The 22,704-nt window shown below is 41.2% G+C and overlaps 1 protein-coding gene across 13 annotated transcripts in view; it reads right to left on the bottom strand.

Moving 5' to 3' along the window:
* Nucleotides 1-22,704, bottom strand: part of LOC134624793 (serine/threonine-protein kinase BRSK2-like) — a 150,183-nt gene that overhangs the window by 65,911 nt on the left and 61,568 nt on the right. For all 13 annotated transcript variants that reach the window (XM_063469908.1, XM_063469925.1, XM_063469859.1 and 10 more), the window contains exon 2: nucleotides 7,548-7,642. In XM_063469908.1, the coding sequence (XP_063325978.1) occupies nucleotides 7,548-7,642 (95 nt within the window). The remainder of the gene's footprint in view (nucleotides 1-7,547; nucleotides 7,643-22,704) is intronic.

Here is a 22,704-nt window from a genome sequence, read left to right on the forward strand (position 1 = left end):
GCTCATTAGTTAGTGACTGACATGTCACTGGCCAATAAGCACGCAGTTTCACGGTCAGATCCAACATCCAAACACAAAGATGACAGTGATGGAAGGGTTCATCTTCAAAATGATATTTCAGAAACCAGCAGCAACATCCATCTTATATACTGTGTATGGCACACACTTCAGGGGGATGACCGGTTTATTAAAAATGCGATTAACAGTTTGGCTGCTAAATTCGTATTTATTAGATTGTTTTGCTTCATTTTTAGCATTATTATGCTTATTATTATCCTTTGACCATTTATTCATCCACTGCTTATCCAACTTCCCTGGACCCACGCAAACAAATTCCCATCCACATCCAAATCTGATTTACAATCACCAACCTAACCTAAGATCCAAGTCTTTGGACTTTGGGATGAAACCTTTGGAAGAACAGGAAGAACATGAGCTCAAACAGAAAGGCCAGCCACAAAGTTTCAACTGGAAGCCATTTTTTTTTTCTGCGAGGCAACGGTGCTAACCGTTGTACCACCACACCACCATTTGATTGGCTAGTTAATTAGTCTCTGAAAGGGTGAAAGTGGAGCACCTGGAGGAGACCAGTGCAAGGAACTACAACAGGAACTACTCGGTCCCCGAGCTATTCAGCTGCTTATCAAACATTTTGTACTCACCAAGCATATAAAGTTAACTATTTGTCGGCCTCTAGCACCGTCACTGTCCTCTAGAGTCAGATGATTTTCACTAGTCCAGATGCCGACTAACAGACACCATCCCCGTAAGGGAAACAGGTTGAGTCCTGTATAATTCACACAGCCTTAAAATACACCGCTATCTCTGTAGAACTACTGCTGCCAGTAACCTCGCCCTTTTCTCTCATATTGGTGTGTTTAGTAAAGCCAGTGGAAATTCTTTCAACTTTATCAGTCATGGATAAAAATCTGAGATGACAAAAAGAAAACAAAATGTATTTATATGGAAATGATTTGGGTGATCCGGCGTCTAACGACGAACAAGGGAAATGTAAATGTGTCTTGTACGGTGAACAAAAGAGACGTTCGTGCGCAAAACCTCGACAGAATAAATCCAATGCTTCGCTAAGTTTGGAGCAAAGGAAAGGAGAGAAACAAAAAAAGGGAACCTGCAGCACGTCTGAAAATGTCAAACTAAATGGGACGAGATGGGGTCTCTTCAAAATGCCAACGGAAGCAGGAGGAGCGGCGCCTCAGTGATGCTTTCAACATGCACCTCCTTCAAATCCCATCTGGGTTTGGTTTTTAAACTATATTTTTAGGTGGCTGGTTAGATTTCGTTGTGCGAGAACGCAACGGTTATAACTTGAGCCAATAGCTGCCTGTTGCCATGACAACAGGGCCTCGGCTTCTTCTGAAATAAAGCCGAGGCGCGAAAGATTAGAGAAAGCTGCTGGGGCAACCCCCAGACAGACAGAGGAGGGAATGGCTGGCAGCGAACACAACCATGTCAGCAGGCGGGAGGAGAGCAGAGCTCGGATACGAGCGCGGGAATCGTTTCAGCCGAGTGGCTCAGGGAAGCATCTGCACCTTCGGCTATGCTTTTAGCCTTTACGACAAAATAAGCGAGCACGGAGGTTTTATTGTGCACAAAACAGAAACACTGCGGGTACCAGGAATCTGTCTCACTGCCAAGTTTTCCTTTGGTTTTCTGGAGCCATAAAAAGGTTTACTGAAGACTAAAAAGCTTTTGACTTTACAAAGTAAAAAGGCATTGCTTAATCACGTCATTTCTAAAGCAGTTTGTCACCGTACTTGCTTTACTACTTGTTTTTTTTTACTTTGAAAAATCGCCCAGGTAACTGTCGGTTAACAATATAAACTGTTCATATGTGTACAGATACACAGAAACTGCTTCTTTCAGTAGCCTACGTCAGCATTAACACTAAGCCAACAAAGCAGGTGAAAAATAACAGAAAAAGCGCTTCAAAGAAAAATGTGGTGACAGTGATTTTCCTGTCGAAATGAGCTTCTTGATCTCTGCTTTGTTACTTGTTGAAAATGAAGCTTTGTTTGCTTGGTTGGCGTACGCTCAGCTTCAGTGTCTCACATGTTGTTTTCATCATTGCTTGTGTGCATCAGAGGTTATGTTGCTTTCACAGCTGCTTACAGAGCTTCATTATTGTTTCTGGACCGTGTAGCTGCTAATCCATTCAAGAAACAAATCAGAAGCAATGGTCACTGTTTAAAAGTTGTACATATGTCTGTCGTTTTTGTCTGTTTCTTGCATGAACTGAAGCACTATCCACTCCACTCATCATGCAGATAACAGAAGAACACTGGTGTTTGAATAGTCGCTGAAATGCGAATATTACATTTTTTTTTACAGCATTATTATTATTATTATATTTTGTTACAGACAAAACTCAATTTGGAATGCATTACATCCAACACTGGTCACAAAGCACTATTATTTATTAATGGGGCAATCGTGGCTCAAGAGTTGGCAGTTCGTCTTGTAATCGGAAGGTTGCCGGTTCGAGCCCCGGCTCCAACAGTCTCGGTCGTTGTGTCCTTGGGCAAGACACTTCACCCGTTGCCTACTGGTGGTGGTCAGAGGGCCCGGTGGCGCCAGTGTCCGGCAGCCTCGCCCCCAGGGCAGCTGTGGCTACAATGTAGCTTGCCATCACCAGTGTGTGAATGACTGAATGTAGTGTAAAGCGCTTTGGGGTCCATAGGGACTAAGTAAAGCGCTATACAAATACAGGCCATTTACCATTTATTTATGGGGGCTGAGAGTAGTGATGTTCATGTTTTTGAATATATGAAAATTTTTTAAAAAAAAATTAAGAATAGCAGTACAAACAGTAAGAATAAGAAATCCATTAATAAATGGGAATTGTGTAATGTCATGACATTAGACACTACAGTTCAACAAAGAGAAACATGCAAATGAGCCATCGAAGAGTTAAGAAAAAAAATGAGGTTCATTGCAGAGTCTTCCAGGGAAAGCTAGCATGTCATTTTTTTGCGGTTCAGGGCCAGAACAAAGATCATATTTAATAATATCACAGTTTGGGGTTTGAAATGCCCGTCTGGTGTGACCGTTCTTTACCACTAAAGATAAAACTCAGATGTATGCAGTTATTAGTGAATTTTTAATTTTTATTTAATTAATGTATTTTTTTGCCAAACTGAATAAAAGAACAGGGAATAGAAAAGGGAATAACAGGATTTCCTCCTCTGCAGTGTAGCCTCTGCTTTGCATCTACGTTGCTGCATTTTGATAACAAAGACCACGCCACTGCTTCTTGGCTATTGTGAACATTTGTTTCCAACTTGAGTGTTTGTGCTTCTTATATTCCATAATTTCATTGTGTCTCCAGACCTCACATCAATTTGGTATCATCAGGTTTAATTATGAACGATTAATGCCACAAAAATAAGACTCAAGTTGGAATAAATTGGACACCTGCTCAAGGACACCTCAGTGGACATATGGAGTCTAAGAAATGAGAGTCTTCAACTTCCTCCTTGTCAAATGGAGGCGGCTGAGCGTATGATGGAACAGGAGGCAGCAACCAATCAACAACAATCTTGCTGATCTGGCTCTTCACAATCTTAAAGCTGACTTTAGAATTACCTTGGAAACAAGATAACACTCTCCTGCACCATCAGTGTTAACAACTAATTAGCTGCCGACATTAACTGAGGAGAGAGGTGGTCAAAGTATTCCTCGCTGACTCTGCTTGTTGGGATAAAAGGACAGTTGTCAGCAGATGGGAAAGACTGCAGCAGCAAACGGTCTGGTCAAATGACCTCCACAAACACATGAAAACACACACAATCATATCACTGCTAACTACTGAGGATACGAAGGAAACGACACAGGCTTTTGAGTTTGGACTCTGCGTAGGTGTTTTGTTGTGCCTGTCTCATCAGAAACGTCTTTTCATGACAGTAATCCAGTCAAAAAAACTGCTAATTATACACTTTAAAACCTTCTGCCACTCAAACTGTACTGACTGACATGACAGAGAATATAATGGGAAAGAAACTGGAAGACACTAATCTGCTCAGAGCTTCTGTCCAATTAGAAAATGTGACAGTAAAATGGGAGTAAAATAAAAGTCTTTGTTTGTTGGGTGTGGTTCAAGTTGCACAAATTAATTATTAGGCGATTTTAAAAAAAGGGTCTTAACTGGTCTAACTTGAACAGGTGAAACTGCCATCCAACATTTTCATATTAGCAAGTCTGAAAAAGGGCTTTGTTCAATGAATAAACTTTAAAAAGTTATACACCACCACTTTTTATTAATTTATATTCCCCCAGCAGATATTGACAGTTTACCATATATCTAATAAAATCAATCAATCAAACCCCTCTCACTATTCTCAGAAAAAAACAACAGCAACAAGCTCTGCAAGCCCGGTACAATACACTAGTACAATACATTAGTTAGAGCTGTAACTGTGCCTGCTAGCTGAACCTACTGAACAGTGAGATATTTACATACAAAACTGTTGGGTTATTTCATTGATTAATTTATGCACACAAACTTCAGTCATGCTTGCGCCACGACCTGCTACACTGTTTGCAGCTCGTGGCTGCTGCTCCAATACCCGTTTTATTCAGTGATGCTAGCAAAAACTGGTTAATTGATTCATGAAAAGAAACTTAATCATTAACAATTAATCTGTTTAATACGTTAATGATGATCTCAAAGGTAGGAATTTGCTCCAAGATGGATGTCTGAGTATATTGGGCAAAAGGTCGTTTTATTCTCTCCCTTTTTACTTTTAATGTAAATCTGAGCAAAGAGAAAATAACTAGCAGAATGAACAACAAAGCTGTTAGCGGCACTCTAGCTGTAACATGGATTGATGAATAACACAAAGATCGAGATTACATCAATGCAACTTTTTCCATAAGTTTTAACCTGATAAGAGTAGGGCTTGAAAATGATGTAGCACTATAAGCAATGCAAACTAAAGCGTATGTTTCAGTGGGAAACCAATGTCATAACTCACAATGTACCGGAAACCCCTTTTAACTCTGTGGTATCCGGTCTTTAAGTCTGACGTCTTTAGCTGTCTCTGGGTCCAAACTCTGCTTCAGGGTCCAAAGTCAAACGAACACTGCGGCATCACTGAGAGTTAAAAACTGTCTAAATTCTTTCATCTTTAATAAAATGATCAGCGTTGCTGCTTTACCAGGTGTAACAATTAAGTTTAACATCCAGGCATCCATGAAAACAGAATTTATTAAATGTAACAGAGTTAGAAGTTAGCAGGAAGTTAGCTCGCTAGTTTCCACCTAAACATGATATAGCATGTTCTGACTGAGAGATTTCTGAAAAATTCAAACGTACAGCTCTGCTATCACTTCCAACATAAATGAAGACAGAAAACTAAACAGCAGTGACGTTTGTAGGGTTACTGAAGTTGGGCTAGCTGGTATATAATGATGTGCTACATGATCGCTAGCTACACAGCTATGTTAGCATAATATAAACACAAGTCGTGTCCAAATTCATGGGCTGCATCCTCCTGAGGACCCGGCCTTCATGGTCTACGTGGGCCGGGTCCTCAGAAGGTCGGGTAGGCCGGAAGTAAACGGCAGTGAAATTGGACGGTCTAGCCTTCTGATTAGCGTCACCGCTGTCTCGGTGGAGTTTAATAAACTCAGCCGTCTGCTCCTTGCTATCTAAAATATAACAGGACACTGGTGTAAATTCTCGACCATCTCACACTTCTGTTTAATCAGTTTTCTGTTTGACGTTTATTCAGCTGTGTGAAAACAATTAAGTTTTATTTTATTTTATCTAATCTAATCTAATAACTTTAATCTCAGCCAAACCGATTTACTCACAAACAAATAAAACACTGAAAAAAGCCAAACAATAACATTTTTAGGTTGTCTAAGTGACTTATATATTACGTTTAACCTGAGTAGCGAAAGTCCGCGGTGATCTGAAAATGATGTGCCGGGAGTTGTGCCGTTCTCAGCGGCTTCAATGACCCTCGATCTCTCAGCTAGCTATCGAGCTGGTGGGTAACAGACGTCTCCGAAAACGTCGATGCACTTTTGCAAATATGCGATACCTTGATAAACCGAGCAGATATTTGAAGTTTAGACAGCTACATTCTAGCCTGACAATATGTTAAAAGTTTATTTTGTGACCCAGAAAGAGTAGTAAGAGTAATTTTAAAACTTAGTAGCGGCCGCCATTGTTGGAAACTGGAGTTTGGCTGGGCCGCGCTATGAATTCTGGGATATGGTGGGCCACGAAGGACACACCCGACCCCATCCTTCAAATTCGGGGAAAAGGAGGACGCATTTGTTGGCCGCATTCGGAGGAGTCTACGAATTTGGACAGCCTTCGGCGCGTCGCTGTGACGTAACTGGTCTACAAATGCGTCCTCAGGAGGATGCAGCCCATGAATTTGGACACAACCACAGTGAAGCTGGAGGATGAACGCTAACTTTTTTCCACTTGATAAAAGTTAACATGAGGGTTCCCGATGGTTAGGGACAAATGCAATCGCATGGCAGGATGCTGTAAACGGACCAAACTTCAGTCAGGAGAACAACTGAGATAATTCATCCACAATATGAGGTTAGTCATTAATATACTGCTGCATGGGCTGGGCTGTAGTTACATCGGAAGGTTTTTAAAACGGAGTTTTAAAATGAACAGTGGTAATAAAAACCGAGAGCGGTGGCAGTGATCACTGACTGTTGACTGACTGCATTAAAACATGTTAAAAACACAACAGCCTTAATAAACAGAGTAGTTTGGACCTGGAAGCAGGGTTCATCACATCATCTCGGTATAAAGAATAATACTCATAAATATAGAAGAAATGTGAGCAGGAAAGAGATTGCTGAAAGTACCGAGAGGGACATGATGTGACAAACACAAAACAAAAACAACAAGACTGACGAGGGAAAAAAAGGCCCAACGCTTTTTTTTTTTTCTTATCGGCTGGGACCGCAAATAAAACTCCAGGACATGACCGCACAGTTTTTAACATGTGACCACACACAAGCATAAATGTGGGCAACGACGTCTGACAATTACATAGGTGCAAAACCTCCCCACAGAAGTAAAGTACTAAATTCGCCTTCATTGTACGGAGAGGTGACGGAGAAAGTACATGAGAAACTGAGGTTTTTATATTTGAAATGTAGAGAGAAATGCACTGTACCTGCATTATGTTCTGGTCTATTTCCTGCTCCTGTGGGTGTCTAAAATGAATCTTTGCCAATAGCAGCTTTGCAAAAAAGTAGTTATAGAAATCTAAGGACCTGAACATTTTCTACTATGTTGTAAGAATTACCACAAAAAATCTGGAAAACATGCAATGCTAAATGTTATTCACATAGAAAAAAGAACAGTGCATCAAACTCCTAACTCCTGTACATGGGACAATGCACTCATGACAGACAAGACACGGCCAATGATTTTGCTATTCTCTCCAAATCCCACTGACATGACCGGCAACCAGCTGATGAACTAGAACCCCAACTAAACCACATGAGCTGGGGATGACTGCAGACACAGAGGGTAAAATTGGTCTTACCTTCATAAGAACTGACTCACTGAGCTTTTCTCTGTTGACAATCTTTATGGCAACTTTCTGGTTTGTGACACAGTGGACACCCAGCTTCACCAGACCTGAAACACAAAAATGTAAATAAATTTCACATCAGTCGTCATTTCTTCATATTCTGAGTCCCACTTGGAATATGCAAACTCATAACAAAAACATTTTAACAGAGGTTTTCATGGCAGGACGAAGTCTAACCATAGCTGACCATCATAGAAAGAAAACCCCGAACAATGAAGACGATGACCTGTGAGCACTTGATGGCAGTAAGATGGAAGAACTCCCTTTGAAGCAGGAACAGACCTGCATCAGGAAGGTGTTTCTATAAACCGCTGTGGGTGGGGATAAGGTTGGGGTTGTTGTGTCACACAAGTCCTACATAAAGTTTTGTTAGACAATTTAGTCCGTAACTTTCTTTTTAATACTACACACCGATCCCAAACCCCACAACTGCATATTAACATTACATATAAATATATAAATTTAAAAAACTAATGCATAGAATCAGACATATCTGTTTCTTTCACCAGAGTATAGGGAACAAATAAGCCCACTTGAGAATCATAATCAATTTCTTCAATATTTTGAGTTTTAGGATTTTGCCTTTCATTTATGTTCTTGTTTTGTAGTTGTGCTGGTACTGCTGGTTCTGCTGGTACTTTATTACAGCACTGGTTCTGTTGCCTAACACAGCGGTTCCCAACCCCTGGGCCACGGACCGGTAGTGGTCTGTGAGTCGTTTCAGGCTCGGGTGTGAAATTTATGGTTTTCAGGGTTTTTATCGTTAACTCTGTTTCCCTGGGTCTTTTCCCGTGTTGTAGTCGTGTGTCTTATTTTGAAAGAAATATTTGCGCGTTACCATAGCGACCAGAGCGCATTAAGGGGCAGAGATGAGGACGTTACTCTCAATGTTGTTGGTGCATTTCAGGAGGACGCTGCTAATAAAGTTACACAGTTAATTCACGTTTATTATTATATTTACAAAATACCACCGTTTTCGTCTTGGTCGTATCATTTTATGTTGTTGTATTTATCCACGATACCTTAAAGGCCGACCTGTGAAAATATTGTGTAATAATAATAATAATAATAATGGATTGCATTCATATAGCGCTTTTCGGGACCCTCAAAGTGCTTTACAATTCCACTATTCATTCACTCTCACATTCACACACTGGTGCAGGCGAACCACAGTTGTAGCCACAGCTGCCCTGGGGCAGACTGACAGAAGCTGCCATATCGCGCCATCGGCCCCTCTGGCCAACACCAGTAGGCGGTAGGGTAAAGTGTCTTGCCCAAGGACACAACGACCAGGACAGAGAGAGCAGGGGGATCGAACCGGCAACCTTCCAGTTACAGATGAGCTTCCCAACCCCCTGAACCACGGTCGCATTAAACCGGTCTGTGGCGCAAAAAAGGTTGGGGACCGCTGTATCAGAGCATTGGTTCTGTTGCCTAACACATTCATTGACATAGGATCTGGAAGGAATATCTTTTTTATCCAAACAACAACTACTGCAACTGGTTACACATTAAAAGAAATATATGATAATTAAAAAAGCACTGAGACCCAGTAGCAGACTAAAAGTGAAGTTAACGATTCTAGTTTGCACATGTATAGCTGCTTTACTACAAGCCGATATAAACTCAGCTTTGTTAACCACATGGATAAAAATGTCACCGGCTTACATCTCCCAGGTTTCTTTATCACTGTGTACTTCTGAGAGCTGCCCTGATGTTATTCCACCATTCCAACAGAAATGTCAACACATACTACCTTTATCTTATTACAGTCACAATGACTCCATTCATCTTTATCAAAGCTCTGACACCAGGGGACTATATTTTACTTTGTGCTGAAGGTCTTCAGACAGCAGTGGAAATGCCACTGTGCATATGCACCTCTTCATTACGTGGCGCTGCATATATATTTCACAGGAGATGAGTGTGTCACTATTTGAAAGGTGATTTCCCTGCGGTGGTTCACAAGGAAGCGAGCGGAGCCGCGAGCAGCGGGGGTCTCTGGGCCAATATGGCAGCCTGGGGGCTCTTTTATGTCACCAGTTAGAACTGAAATGGCTTCCTGCATGACATTCGCCAAGTCTTATTGATCTTGCTGTCAGAGAGGCTCGAGGACGGCTACAACTGCTTGCCATAATTCAGGACTAAGAAAGCCCTATAAAGGTTGCTCTGTATGAACACATTCAACCCAACAAGTTATGATAGGTGCTGTAGAGGAGAGTACTCTGTGAGAGCTGAGCAGAAAATAGCAAACTAGGAAGCAGAGATACTGTACCTACAGCTTAAATGTCTTGAATCAGCTATTGCATGCTTTCAGAAAATTATTATTTTTATTTTTAATCTGAGCATCAAGCAATTATTGTTCCACTTGGACAGCATCATAAAGGGCTCATGACTGGTGCTGAACATCAGAGGAAATAACCACCAACTTTGGTCTTTTTGGTAGGGCTGTGCAATATGACCAAAATCTCATTTTTCGATATACGACATTTATCGTCCCGAAAACGATATATATCACAAAAATGTTACATTTTCTGTAAAATCTGTGAATTGCGGCCAACTCGACTCGAAGTGTTTCCAGCTGGGCGTCGTGTACCTGGAGTCGAGTGTTTTGACGGATGCATGAAACTGTACATTTTTAGACACAAGTTGTAATGGCTGCCATTGTCTTTGTGAGTATTTATTACACGGCGTGGGTCGGGAAAAGTCTGTTCTAACATTTGAGTCTAAGGTTTATTTGGAGCACCTGACGGCTCTTGTTTTGCCTCTCATCCGTAAACTCTCTGCACACTCTTTCACATGATTCTTGCGTCGGTGGTAGAAGAGGTTTGCAGTGTTTGAGTCTGAGGTGGGGACCGGTTTCCTGCATATTTTGCATAGTACAGTTTTCTGGTCTGTGTCAGACTTTTCATAACCAAATCATGTCCAACAGAGGTAGCCCCTCATTTAGAAATAAGGTCCTCCATTTGTTTTGACTGGTCTTTGTGTTTGTCATCATTTCAGTTTATTTTGAAAAATCTCAACAGGATCTTCAGCTTTATTGTGAAAGGTTTATGTGGAAAATAAACAAGCGGACGGCGGAGCTGTCACTACCCGATCCGTACCGGAAACCCAATCGGTACCACGCATGCGCAAATCTTACGTCACTTCCTCTCTTTGCCAACATTGCGACAGTTATGTATTTGAATGACACGGTTAGCGCCCCGTTAGCTCCTAGCATTTCTCAACAGCTCTGCCTCCTTTTCGACTGTCCGGGACATTTAAACAATGGATAGAGGAATGGATGGATAGTGATAGTGGACATCATCATCACTATTCCAATCAATCCTCTCCACACAGACAAGCATAAACACACTCGACTATCACTAAATCAAATTTAACACGCATTTGTAATGACGCTAGTTCGGTTTACAATAGGGCTCATTCGCTCGGTCAGCAGGTGGCGATATCCTCGTACACTGGGGAGTAAACTGCCATTAAACGAAACAGAAGAAGAAGAAAACATCTGCACATGCGCGGTACGGATCGGGTAGACCCGATTTGTACGGTCCGACTTTGCACATGTGCAGTAAGGATCGGGGAGTCCTAATCCGTAACTATCTTTTTATTTTTCGTTTTTGTCTACATTATATTAAATTGTTTCATTATTGGAAACATTTTAAGAGATACTTATTATTCTTAACATCTTAACAGATACTCTGACCCGTAACTATCGTAAAACGCTTCGAGCGGAAGTAGTGGCCTTTTGCACATGTCGCTACCCGATCCGTACCGGAAACCCGATCGGTACCCCGCATGCGCAAATCTTACGTCACTTCCTCTCTTTGCCAACATTGTGACATTCAATATATTTGAATGATACGGTTAGCGCCCAGTTAGCTTCTAGCATTTGTCAACAGCTCTGCCTCCTTTTCGACTACCGGGACATTTAAACAATGGATAATCCGTATACAAACAAATGCATGCTTTTCTCCTCAACAGAGAGCCTCCCCCGATTGAACAACAGCGCCGTAAAATAAGAAGAATGGCGCCTAATTACAGAGTTAATAATGCAGACTTTATAATATGTCACGTGAAGATTCATCAGCCAGATGAAGTGTTTACTGACAATTGACAGTGATAGCGGACATCATCATCACTATTCCAATCAATCCTCTCCACACAGACAAGCATAAACACACTCGACTATCACTACATCAAATTTAACACACGTTTGTAATGGCGCTAATTCAGTTTACAATAGGGTTCATTCGCTCGGTCAGCAGGTGGCAGTATCCTCGTACACTGGGGAGTAAACTGCCATTAAACGAACAGGAGAAGAAGAAAACCCCTGCACATGCGCGGTACGGATCGGGTAGACCCGATTTGTACGGTCCGACTTTGCACATGCGCAGTAAGGATCGGGGAGTCCTGATCCGTAACTATCTTTTTATTTTTCGTTTTTGTCTACGTTATATTGAAATGTTTCATTATTGGAAACATTTTAAGAGATACTTATTATTCTTAACATCTTAACAGATACTCTGACCCGTAACTATCATAAAACGCTTCGACTGGAAGTAGACACCTTTCGCGCATGCGGGGTACCGATCGGGTTTCCGGTACGGATCGGGTAGTGACACCACATGCATGGTACCGATCGGGTTTCCGGTACGGATCGGGTAGTGACAGGACCCACACACTGGGTTTACCGTCGTTGTTGCTAATGGCAACACGTAAAAACAGTCGCTTGTCTGTCCATAGTGTGGTTATTTTAAATATAAGAGAAAAAGAGAACTTTAAGAAATTAATATAGCCGCTACACTGACCATCAAAACCATGAAAAAATAAACAGTTTATTTTGCAACACCATGAAACAAACGATAGCGTAATATGAAACGATAGACGTTTTCATATCATCATCTGATATATATATCGTTATATCGAACAGCCCTACTTTTTGGTACAGTGATAACAAAGAGAAACATCCAAAGTAAAAGTCAGGAGAAACTCCCATCAAATAGTCCTAAAAAATTAATAAAGATGAAGAAACCAAACAAACACGAAAACTCTACCAGGTAAAACAAGCAAGTCACAGGTTTAGCATAACTATGCGCTGCAGTAGTAGTAACCAGTGACAACTGGCGATGACCAAGCAGAAATCATAACTACGACTCTTTGCAGTCTGTGGAAAATCACACCTTTACTGCTTTTATAGAAATTAAGAAGTTAAGTAGCACCCAGGTGCTGCGAATCAATTACACTTGATTACCTGATCATCCGCCAGTATGACCACTAAGTTCTAGAAGTTAGTTGGTTTGGAGCATTCACCACAACCAGTACAGTGAATGCCCCACGAACTTCACCTTAAGGTCAGACTGTGCAATGGTCAGACAAATGGTAAAAAAGCCAAGACCTACATGTCAAACTCTAACATTCATAACTAACCTGCAGGCTTTGTTATCATACAATTAGAAAAGGACTGAGTAAGCATGGCTGGCTTAAGGTAGATATCTTCTTTTTCTCTAAAAAGATGTGTGTGATTTCAGGTCTGCCAAGCTACATCTGAATAAACCACAAGACATCTGGAACAATGTCTTTTGGACAGACAAGACCATGTCTGGTCATAACATACAGCGTTATGGCCATAACGCACGGCTTGTTTTTCCACCGCATGTCCAGGGCACAGTGAGGTAACCGAGTCAACCTTCAACTCCTTTTTATCCCAAAGCAGAGTGACATGCATGCATCTGTTCAACAGCTAAAGCTTGACTCACTGGGCCATGCAACAGGACACTGTTCCCAAGCACACCAGAAAATCTACAACAGGCTGAAAAACAAAAGAATCAAGGTGGTACAACTGCCCGCAAAAAGTCCAGACCTCAACCCAACTGAAATGCTGTGGAGGGATATTCGGAGAGCTGTGCATACATGAATGCCCACAGTCCTAAATGAACTCAAACAATGACACAACAAAGAGTGGGCTAAAATGATGTGAGAGACTGATAAAGGCATATAGAAAATCATTACATCAAGCTATTGTAGCTAAATGTGATTGTAAAAGCTCCTGAATCACAGAGTGTATTCCATTTTTTATGTTTTCTGACATGGAATACCTTAGAATTGAAGATGTACTTTTTTTTACCTTGACTGTACAGAGCAAACCATCTCCTCAAGTTCAGCACAGCAGTGCTATAAGAGAATGTCCCACAGGTTGTGGATCATCTTCCATTTTGGAGGGTTACCTTATAATGTAGGCATTTTTCTTACCACTGAACTGGTCTTGTTCCACAAAATAAAAGAAAGTGAATGCATAAACGCATATGTTGAACAGGAGCAAGGACTGTGCTGCCTATGAAAGGAACCTGTAACCCACAAAATGCATTATTCCAAATTCATACCAGACTACAACTCCAAACAATCCAATGGTAAATTCCAATACATGTAATGGTCACGTAAATGTCCATATATCTCTTACTTCCCAAAGGCACATTAAAGAAACTGTATTGAACTGAAATTGTATCTTCATAATATTCAATATTAATTTGGTCACTTATTGATTATCATACTTGTTATTAGGCTCCCTTCCACAGCATGTCTTTATCCTGTCTTCCTTCTCTCACCCCAACCGGTCGCAGCAGATGGCCCCGCCCCTCCCTGAGCCTGGTTCTGTCAGGCTCAGGTTCCCACTGTCACTAAAGTGCTTGCTCATAGGGGGTCATATGATTGTTGGGTTTTTCTCTGTATGTATTATTGTAGGGTCTACCTTACAACATAAAGCACTTTGAGGCGACTGTTGTGATTTGGCGCTGTGTAAATAAAACTAAACTGAATTGAATTGCTTATTGTCATTTTGCCGCTAGTTCTGCTGCTGAACTTCTCTCTGATCACATCACTCATTAGAAAACCTTTCCATGTGTATATGGCACATAAATCTAAGAAGTCTACCCAGTGAAATGAGGTTTCTCACTGAAGTTGTAGTGCAGTAATGTTTCAGCCCCTGCACCTCTATGAAAGGTATTTAAAGTGTATGTTATAGCTACATGGGCCCAATGAGGGTGATAAAGATGACTCATTTCCACTAAAAACACAGCTGTGTCCCGATAGTCTTCTTCACAGTTTTTCCTCTGTCTTATAATTACTCCTCTGACACTGTAATGTGACTCTGTCTCAACAGAAAGCTATACGTTTTTAATTCTATACAGTATGAAAACAGTAAAAGCACTTTATGTTGAACAGTTTTCACTGTTTCTCTGTTGTTACAATCATTAAAAAACAACAACTCCCGACTAGGCCCTTATGTAAAAACTTCTGACATTTCCATGTTACAAAACAACCGCTGTTTCTCTCATTGCTGTATAATTCAGCAAGGAAGCGTCCGTAAAAGCTTGTACCTTTGCCGTTTGACACAGCCCCATCGATGTGCACACACTGGTCTTTTTTGGTTATTTATGAAGGAAAGTTGAGTTTAGATCCTGGAACTTTACCCACCAGCCGAGGGACCCTATATGAAGTGTTATTCCTTTGGGAATAGTTCCATGTAACTGTGCTTAGATATTGAAGAATATTCCTTAAACTTTGCAAAGAATGTGCGAGAATGAGACATTTTCATGGCTTACATGGCACGTTTAATGGAGCTTTGGCAAATCTCGTACATTAGAACATTTTAAGATGACATTTTTACAAAATGCATTTAGACCCTCTGAGTCAGACAGTCCTCGTCAGTCAAGTACTCTATTAAATGTAATATTCTATCTATTAAATGCTTTTCTTAACAGGGAGAACATTTTGCATGCACTTAATGAAAGACTAAGAGATTTTTCAGCTTTTTCTTATGTTTTTAAAAAAATATAAGCATCATTTTAGCAGATGGTTTCTGAAGTAATTTATGTAATATGTGCATTATGTTACAAAGAGTTTCCTGCAAAGGAACCAGAAACCAGAAGATAAAAAATGCAAAATTATTTAAAGCATCAGAACAGCATAAATAACAGTACATTATGTTTTCAAGGTTAAATGATTTGGTAAACGATGCTTGCTGGAAGGGGAAAAGTGCACAGCAGCTACAGTGGAAGCTTATTTCACATCACCTTCTGTGAGGCTGAGTGTGATGTGAAGTGTAGCGCTGCGATGTAAATATAAAGGACATTACAGGAGAGGAACATCATCAGCGAGTGTCGTACAATAAAATACAGTTTTCTCCTTTGCAACATGAAACATCCAGACGCACAAACATCAGAGACAACGATGGAAAGATGTGTGGGAGCTGAAGCTTTCACAAGCTGTTTTCATTGTTTATGATTATGTTTTAAATCGTGCTGTCAGCGTTAATCTCGTTAAAATGACGTTAACGCCATAACCGCATTAACGCAGCAAATCTCCGTTAACGAGTTACTGTGGATCGCCCCGAGCATGGGGCGGCACGGTGTTAACGCGCTAACGCCATGGGCGGCGGGCGGCCACCGTTTTGCTTATTGCATTTGAATATGACTTCAGGTGTCCGGTTAAGTCACGTTGGATAAATCGACATTAGCTTACAGCTTTTTATCTTTATTTTGAATTTCCCCCGTCCATTACAGTCCAACAACAAACATGGAAGGATATGAAGTTTTAAAAATTACTGGCTTATATTACTTTTAACTCAAATTAAAGACATATGGATTTACATGTTCATTTAGTTTAGAATATATCTGATAGGTTTCCATCGTGCACTGTTAGCTCAAAATAATTATCCATCCTATTATCTTGACCACAGTTCAGCGGCTGGAGCCTATCCCAGCTGTCACAGGGCGCGAGACAGGATACACCCTGGACAGGTCACCATCACAGGGCCGACACTGAGACACAGACAGCCATTTACACCAACACACTTAAACTGAATTAGGATCACCAATAACTCACCAGCATGCATCTCCTGGGAGTACCCAGGACAACCCAAGCAGATACGGGGGGAATATGTAAAATCCTACAGAAAGAATCTATCCAGCTGGTAGATTCCTATCCAGCAGTGTGCTGTGAATAACTGTCCCAGATAATGGAGTACTAAAGAACACCTTTAAAACACAAACACTGACCGCTGCTGTTCCATGTTCAGTTTGAACTCATTCACTACGCAGACCTAAAGCTTCAAAATTTCACAATGGAACAGCAGATTACAAATTTACTGTATTTTGACTCTTAAGAAAAGTGTTTTTAACTTACATGAACTCTGACGAATGAATCATTGCGACTGTTTGAAGCCACAACTGACTCAGTTTCATTGATTTCTCTCCCCTCGATCAGTTTGGTCCTCTGTGCTGAATCAGATCAATAATGTCCAGGACTTGTGAACTCTGCAGACTGAGCTTCTGCCAGAGGGGACGTGCCCTCTAGTCTTAAACTCCTGTCTCATCAAACCTTCTGTGTTTTCTGTCTGTGCTTTGGAGATAAAAGCACAAATTGCTTTCAAAGTCCCAATTAAGGTTCTTTAATGAATACACACATATAATAAATCAGGCAGTGGAATCCAAAAAGTCAAAGACTACACAGCCCATGCGTGTGGTTTTCAATGGCCACTTCACCTCCGATAGAGCACCTCTGGTATCTAATACATTTTAGATAAATAACGCAGGTCTGGGTTAGTTTCAGACTGAGAAGTTGTGTTCCGAATATTCTGAACAAGGCTGATTTCAAGGCTCTGACTGGAGTCATCTCCATAGCAACTCCTAATAAGACTCATGAGAATTGCAGTACTTAATGGTTTTGAGCAACTGAAAAATTACCATTTCTTACAAATGAAGCTGGAATATTTATAAATGGCATCTGTTAAATAACCCTCGGGTATGATTTACTCCTACAGGACTCTGATGTTATTGTTAGCTCTCCACATTAAAGCATTTAGAGGCCTAGGTCGATTAAAAACCCTAAAGAGAGTTTTTCCCTCCTTGTTTGAGGCTGTTGGACATTAAGCAGTGATTTTTGTTCGCTTGTAGTCTAATTGGAACCAACACATCAGCTGATAATTATGCTGAAGTACTGACATGCTCAAGATAACGGCTGGAAACTCACTTTAATGAACTTCTGTGTCATTCCACCATCTATTTTCTAAACTATGTATATAAGATATAAGCCTCGCTAATCTGGACAGTTATTAGACAAAAACGGTTGTCATTTTTTAACCCACTCTATATTTCAAAACAGTTACATTTGAACTGAAACAGATCTTGTCATTTGTCGGTAGTGAAATAACAAAGTAGCCAAAGGGCCGAGGCTCAGCCTGGGTTCAGCCTTTTCATTTAAAGGTTCTCACACCTATTCATTTGCACGGCTGAGAAATTGGAGTTTTATCCTGCTTATGTAGTATGTATTGAGTCTGCAGTGGACCTGTAAAGCCTATGTCACACAGGTCTAGCGAATGCTTGATGAATGGCTGCTGAAGGTTAAATCAGTTGCAAATAGGGTGCAAAAACATTCCACGTGATTTTTTGCTTTCTTCTGACCACAACTCAGTCTCGGGCCTTCATCTGGGTCGGAGTTTTCTCCAGGACCAGGTCAGACTGACTACTTCTTTTCAAAATATTCATCTATTGCTACTCGTGCTGCGTCGTCTCACAGCATGACTATTATGTAAGTCTTCTTCTACTGGCTGCTGGCAACCCATTGAATTAGAGCAGCTATATGTCCTTCCCCTTTAGTGGAAGAGAATGTAATTGTTTTGCCCGATACTCACGCCGATCGCTTAAAGTCAGGTGGAACCAGATAATCTTCCGTGGCACACAGTGGTTGGGAAACACTGGATTACACCAATTGCAAGAGATTTTCAGTGCAGCACCGTATACCAGCTCGCAACTGCAAGATTTCTCCAATCAGTTGGGGAATACACGTTTTTCCCAGCAACCAGTAGCTGCCAGATGGTTGCCAACTGGTCTCTGACTTTACCTTAAAATTCTGTCGTACTCTTTAATATAGTTGAGACAGCTGCAGCGCCCCCCCTAAGGAAGACAAGTTTGCACTGGTTACTTTTAAAGACTAATACAACAGGAACAGCAGACTTTAACTTTCCATGAAGCTGCTTGTAAATGACACAAACTTTCTCCTATGATGTGACAAAAATCTGAAAAACCTTGACTGTCAGCTAACAGTCAACTAACAGATCGGCTGTTTCTGGTGACCTTAGCAGTTACACACATGCACACACACCCCCAAGTTATTTAGAGACAGTAATGTATGCATAAATATAGAATACACACTGTATGCTTCATGCATGTTTACAGCGAGTACAAAATGATTTGTCATGCACAAAGTTGCAAATTAGACACTCCTCTGCAAATTTGATACCAACAGTGCCGTCTTTACCTCCTGCAGGTGATGCGTAACGTCACACAGCACCACTACAGACAGGCAGGTACACAGTCCCTCTCCACACTAACAGCTAAACACATGTGGCCAATGCACATGTTAATGTTAGCCGTTTAACTATTACCAATTACCCACATTAGCGATCTATTACATTATCATTAAGGTAGCAGCTAAAGTAATTAGATTACTGTTACTTTCCCGTAAGCACGCTGCGTTACTAAAACGTGATTTTGTTTGTGAGAGTGTCTCATGACAGTGACGTACGAGCGTGCGACGTCCGTGGTAACAGACGTGTGCAGATCAACAATGGATAATATGGAGTGATGGAGAGAGTACGACCATGCAGCGTTTAAAGCTTGGAAGTAATCACATTACTCTGAGTTTTAGTCCATAAAAATTGACACAAACATTAGCGTCTGCTGTTCACTCTGCGTGTGAAGAAAACTTCTTTCTACAGCAAAAAATGAAACTTCAGGCAGCGAACACGCTGCCACGGGAACGTGACATTCACAGAGAAAGCCCCGGATCCCCCCACTGACATGACCGCTGTGGACAAACCTCCACCCGCCCCACTGCTGCTAAACAGGTGATAATAGATTTAAGAGCTGCTGAGTCTTTGATTCTATTCATTTTTACTGTGTTTTACTTGCATCTATTTGAAAGAGTGTAAACACAAAACATGATTTTATTTTATATGCTGGAATATGCAGAAAAATAGACTTGGGCTGAAAGGTCTGTTGCTTTATTACGTATTCATGTTGTCTATCATGTTTTTAAAAAGTAACTAAGTGATAAAGTAACTAATCACTTTTGAAAATAAGTAATCACTAAAGTAACAGGATTACTTTCTTGGAGAAGCAATCAGTAATTAATAACTAATTACTATTTTCAAGTAACTTGACCAACACTGGTAACGACACAGAAACAGTGGTGATCTACCTTGGGCAACTCTCATTGGTCAGCAATGAAAATATCTTGCAAAGTCAAAAGACGCACACAAAATAAACAGCAACAGCTGGATACACAGACCAGTATTTTTCTAATCTCTAGTTATCTTTGTCTTTGATTTCCCTGGTATTCTACAGGGTGGGCCATTTATATGGATACAACGTAATAAAATGGGAATGGTTGGTGATATTAAAGTCCTGTTTGTGGCACATTAGTATATGTGAGGGGGCAAACTCCTCAAGATGGGTGGTGACCATGGTGGCCATTTAGAAGTCGGCCATCTTGCATACAACTTTTGTTTTTTCAATAGGAAGAGGGCCATGTGACACATCAAACTTATTGGTAATGTCACAAGAAAAACAATGGTGTGCTTGGTTTCAACATAACTTTATTCTTTCATGAGTTATTTACAAGTTTCTCTTTGTTCACAGCCATTGACATGTCGAAGAGGTTAACACGTGAGGAGCGGATCGAAATTGTGTTGATATCTGGTGAACGCAGTAACCGGGTCATTGCAGCAGATTTCAATGCGAGACACCCTACGAGACCACCCATCTCCCATGCTACAGTTAGCAAACTGCTTGCTAAGTTTCGTGAAACTGGTTCAGTGTCGGATTTGCCAAAATGTGGATGCAAGAAAACTGTCACTAATGAAGAAACATCAGTGGCTGTCCTAGCTTCATTCAGCAAGAGCCCACAGCGTAGCACTCGCCGCACGTCACTGGAGAGTGGCATTAGTCGAACATCCCTTCGTCGGATATTAGCTACTCACAAATGGCACCCTTACAAACTCCAGCTACTGCAGCATCTCAACGAGGATGACCCAGATCGGCGCACAGAATTTGCAGAATGGGCAAAACAAAAATTGGAACAGGACCCTCAGTTCACGCAGAAGATTTTGTTCAGTGATGAGGCAAACTTTTATGTGAATGGTGAAGTTAACAAACAAAACCACCGCTATTGGTCTGACACTAACCCACATTGGATGGGTCCCTCCAAGACTGTTGGAACAACAAAAGTGATGGTTTGGTGTGGTATATGGGGTACAACGATAGTGGGTCCATTCTTCATCAATGGAAACCTCAAGGCCACTGGATATTTGAAATTGCTACATGATGATGTGTTTCCCTCTTTATGCACTGAAGCTGGCACGTTCCCTGAGTTTTTCCAGCAAGATGGTGCACCACCACATTATGGGTGCCAGCTCCGAGCATTCCTAGATGAGCAGTTTCCTGGAAAGTGGATTGGTCGTCATGGGCCAGTTGAATGGCCCCCAAGGTCTCCCGATCTGACCCCCTTAGACTTTTATCTTTGGGGTCATCTGAAAGCAATTGTCTATGGTGTGAAGATACGAGATGTGCAGCACCTGAAACTATGGATACTGGATGCATGTGCTGGCATTTCTCCTGCGTTGTTGCTATCAGCGTGTGAAGAGTGGGAGAAGAGGGTTGCATTGACAATCCAACACAATGGGCAGCACATTGAACACATTTTATAAGTGGTCAGAAACTCGTAAATAACTCATGAAAGAATAAAGTTACGTTGAAACCAAGCACACCATTGTTTTTCTTGTGACATTACCAATAAGTTTGATGTGTCACATGGCCCTCTTCCTATTGAAAAAACAAAAGTTGTATCCAAGGTGGCCGACTTCTAAATGGCCACCATGGTCACCACCCATCTTGAGGAGTTTGCCCCCTCACATATGCTAATGTGCCACAAACAGGACTTTAATATCACCAACCATTCCCATGTTATTACGGTGTATCCATATAAATGGCCCACCCTGTACTATTGTGACAACTCCACTTACCTATAGTGAGGTATGGTGAACTGGAGGGCACGTGGATGCATATGATGACATAATTTACATTTATTGTCCCTGAGAACAAAAGAACCCTCTGTGATGTTGGCATTGGCACATTTTTTGGGAGACATTCCCAAATGAAGTTCACTGGCCAAACCTTTCTGACTCTGAGTGGGGCTCCTTCGCTCATACCTGCCTGACAGGACCATATTAAGGACATCCACGCTGTATGTAAACATACAGATCCAAGAATATAGCTTCTGGCTCACAGGCATGACTTGTACTTGCATATTTGTACCTCCTTATGTCATTTGAAACTTTTGCAATACAAATATCCACAGTTGTAACAGGATATATCTAAAAAAGAGTCAAGTGATAACTGAACTGAAAAGTGTAAAACTATTTTCTTTTTTGGTTCAGATACATTTTTTCTACCACGCAGCTCTCAGAACCCGGACCTACAGGCCACAGCCGGTCACCCACACATACTTCAAACTATGAAGTAACAACCATGTAAAGTCAGCAGTTAACAGTCTGATACTCATCACAGTTCAGGCAGCAATTTCACAAGGAGCGTGATTTAGATGCTGGCCCACTACGTATAGTTTTGATCTGTGAAAGTCAAAAAGCCTCCAAATCTTACCTTTAGAAGAGCCGACCACATGATAACGACACTCAGACCAAAACAGACAAGCAAGCACCAAGTGAAGATGATCCACGGATCCTGGAGTTTCTAAAAGTAAATGTATTCTTTGATATCGGTAAGGTTAGACTGCTGGAGTGGTGTTGATTGGACATGAAGCTCTATTGGCTGAATCCGCACCTATGAGCTCATTGTGGGAGCGCTGCATAATGTTAAAATGTCACAGTCCTGCCCCTTTTTGACGTTGGTGATGACAGTGGCGCTGATGAATGCAGCAGCGTTCCACAGAATCAAATATTTTAAAACACAGAGAAAGATTCATGTAGCCACCACGGTGTCACCCACTGGTTTCTGAAGTCCTGCTTTGAACCCTGAGGATGAGCATTTTCATTGTT

The sequence above is a fragment of the Pelmatolapia mariae genome, linkage group LG1 (assembly GCF_036321145.2).
Source record: "Pelmatolapia mariae isolate MD_Pm_ZW linkage group LG1, Pm_UMD_F_2, whole genome shotgun sequence".
Lineage (NCBI taxonomy): Eukaryota > Metazoa > Chordata > Actinopteri > Cichliformes > Cichlidae > Pelmatolapia > Pelmatolapia mariae.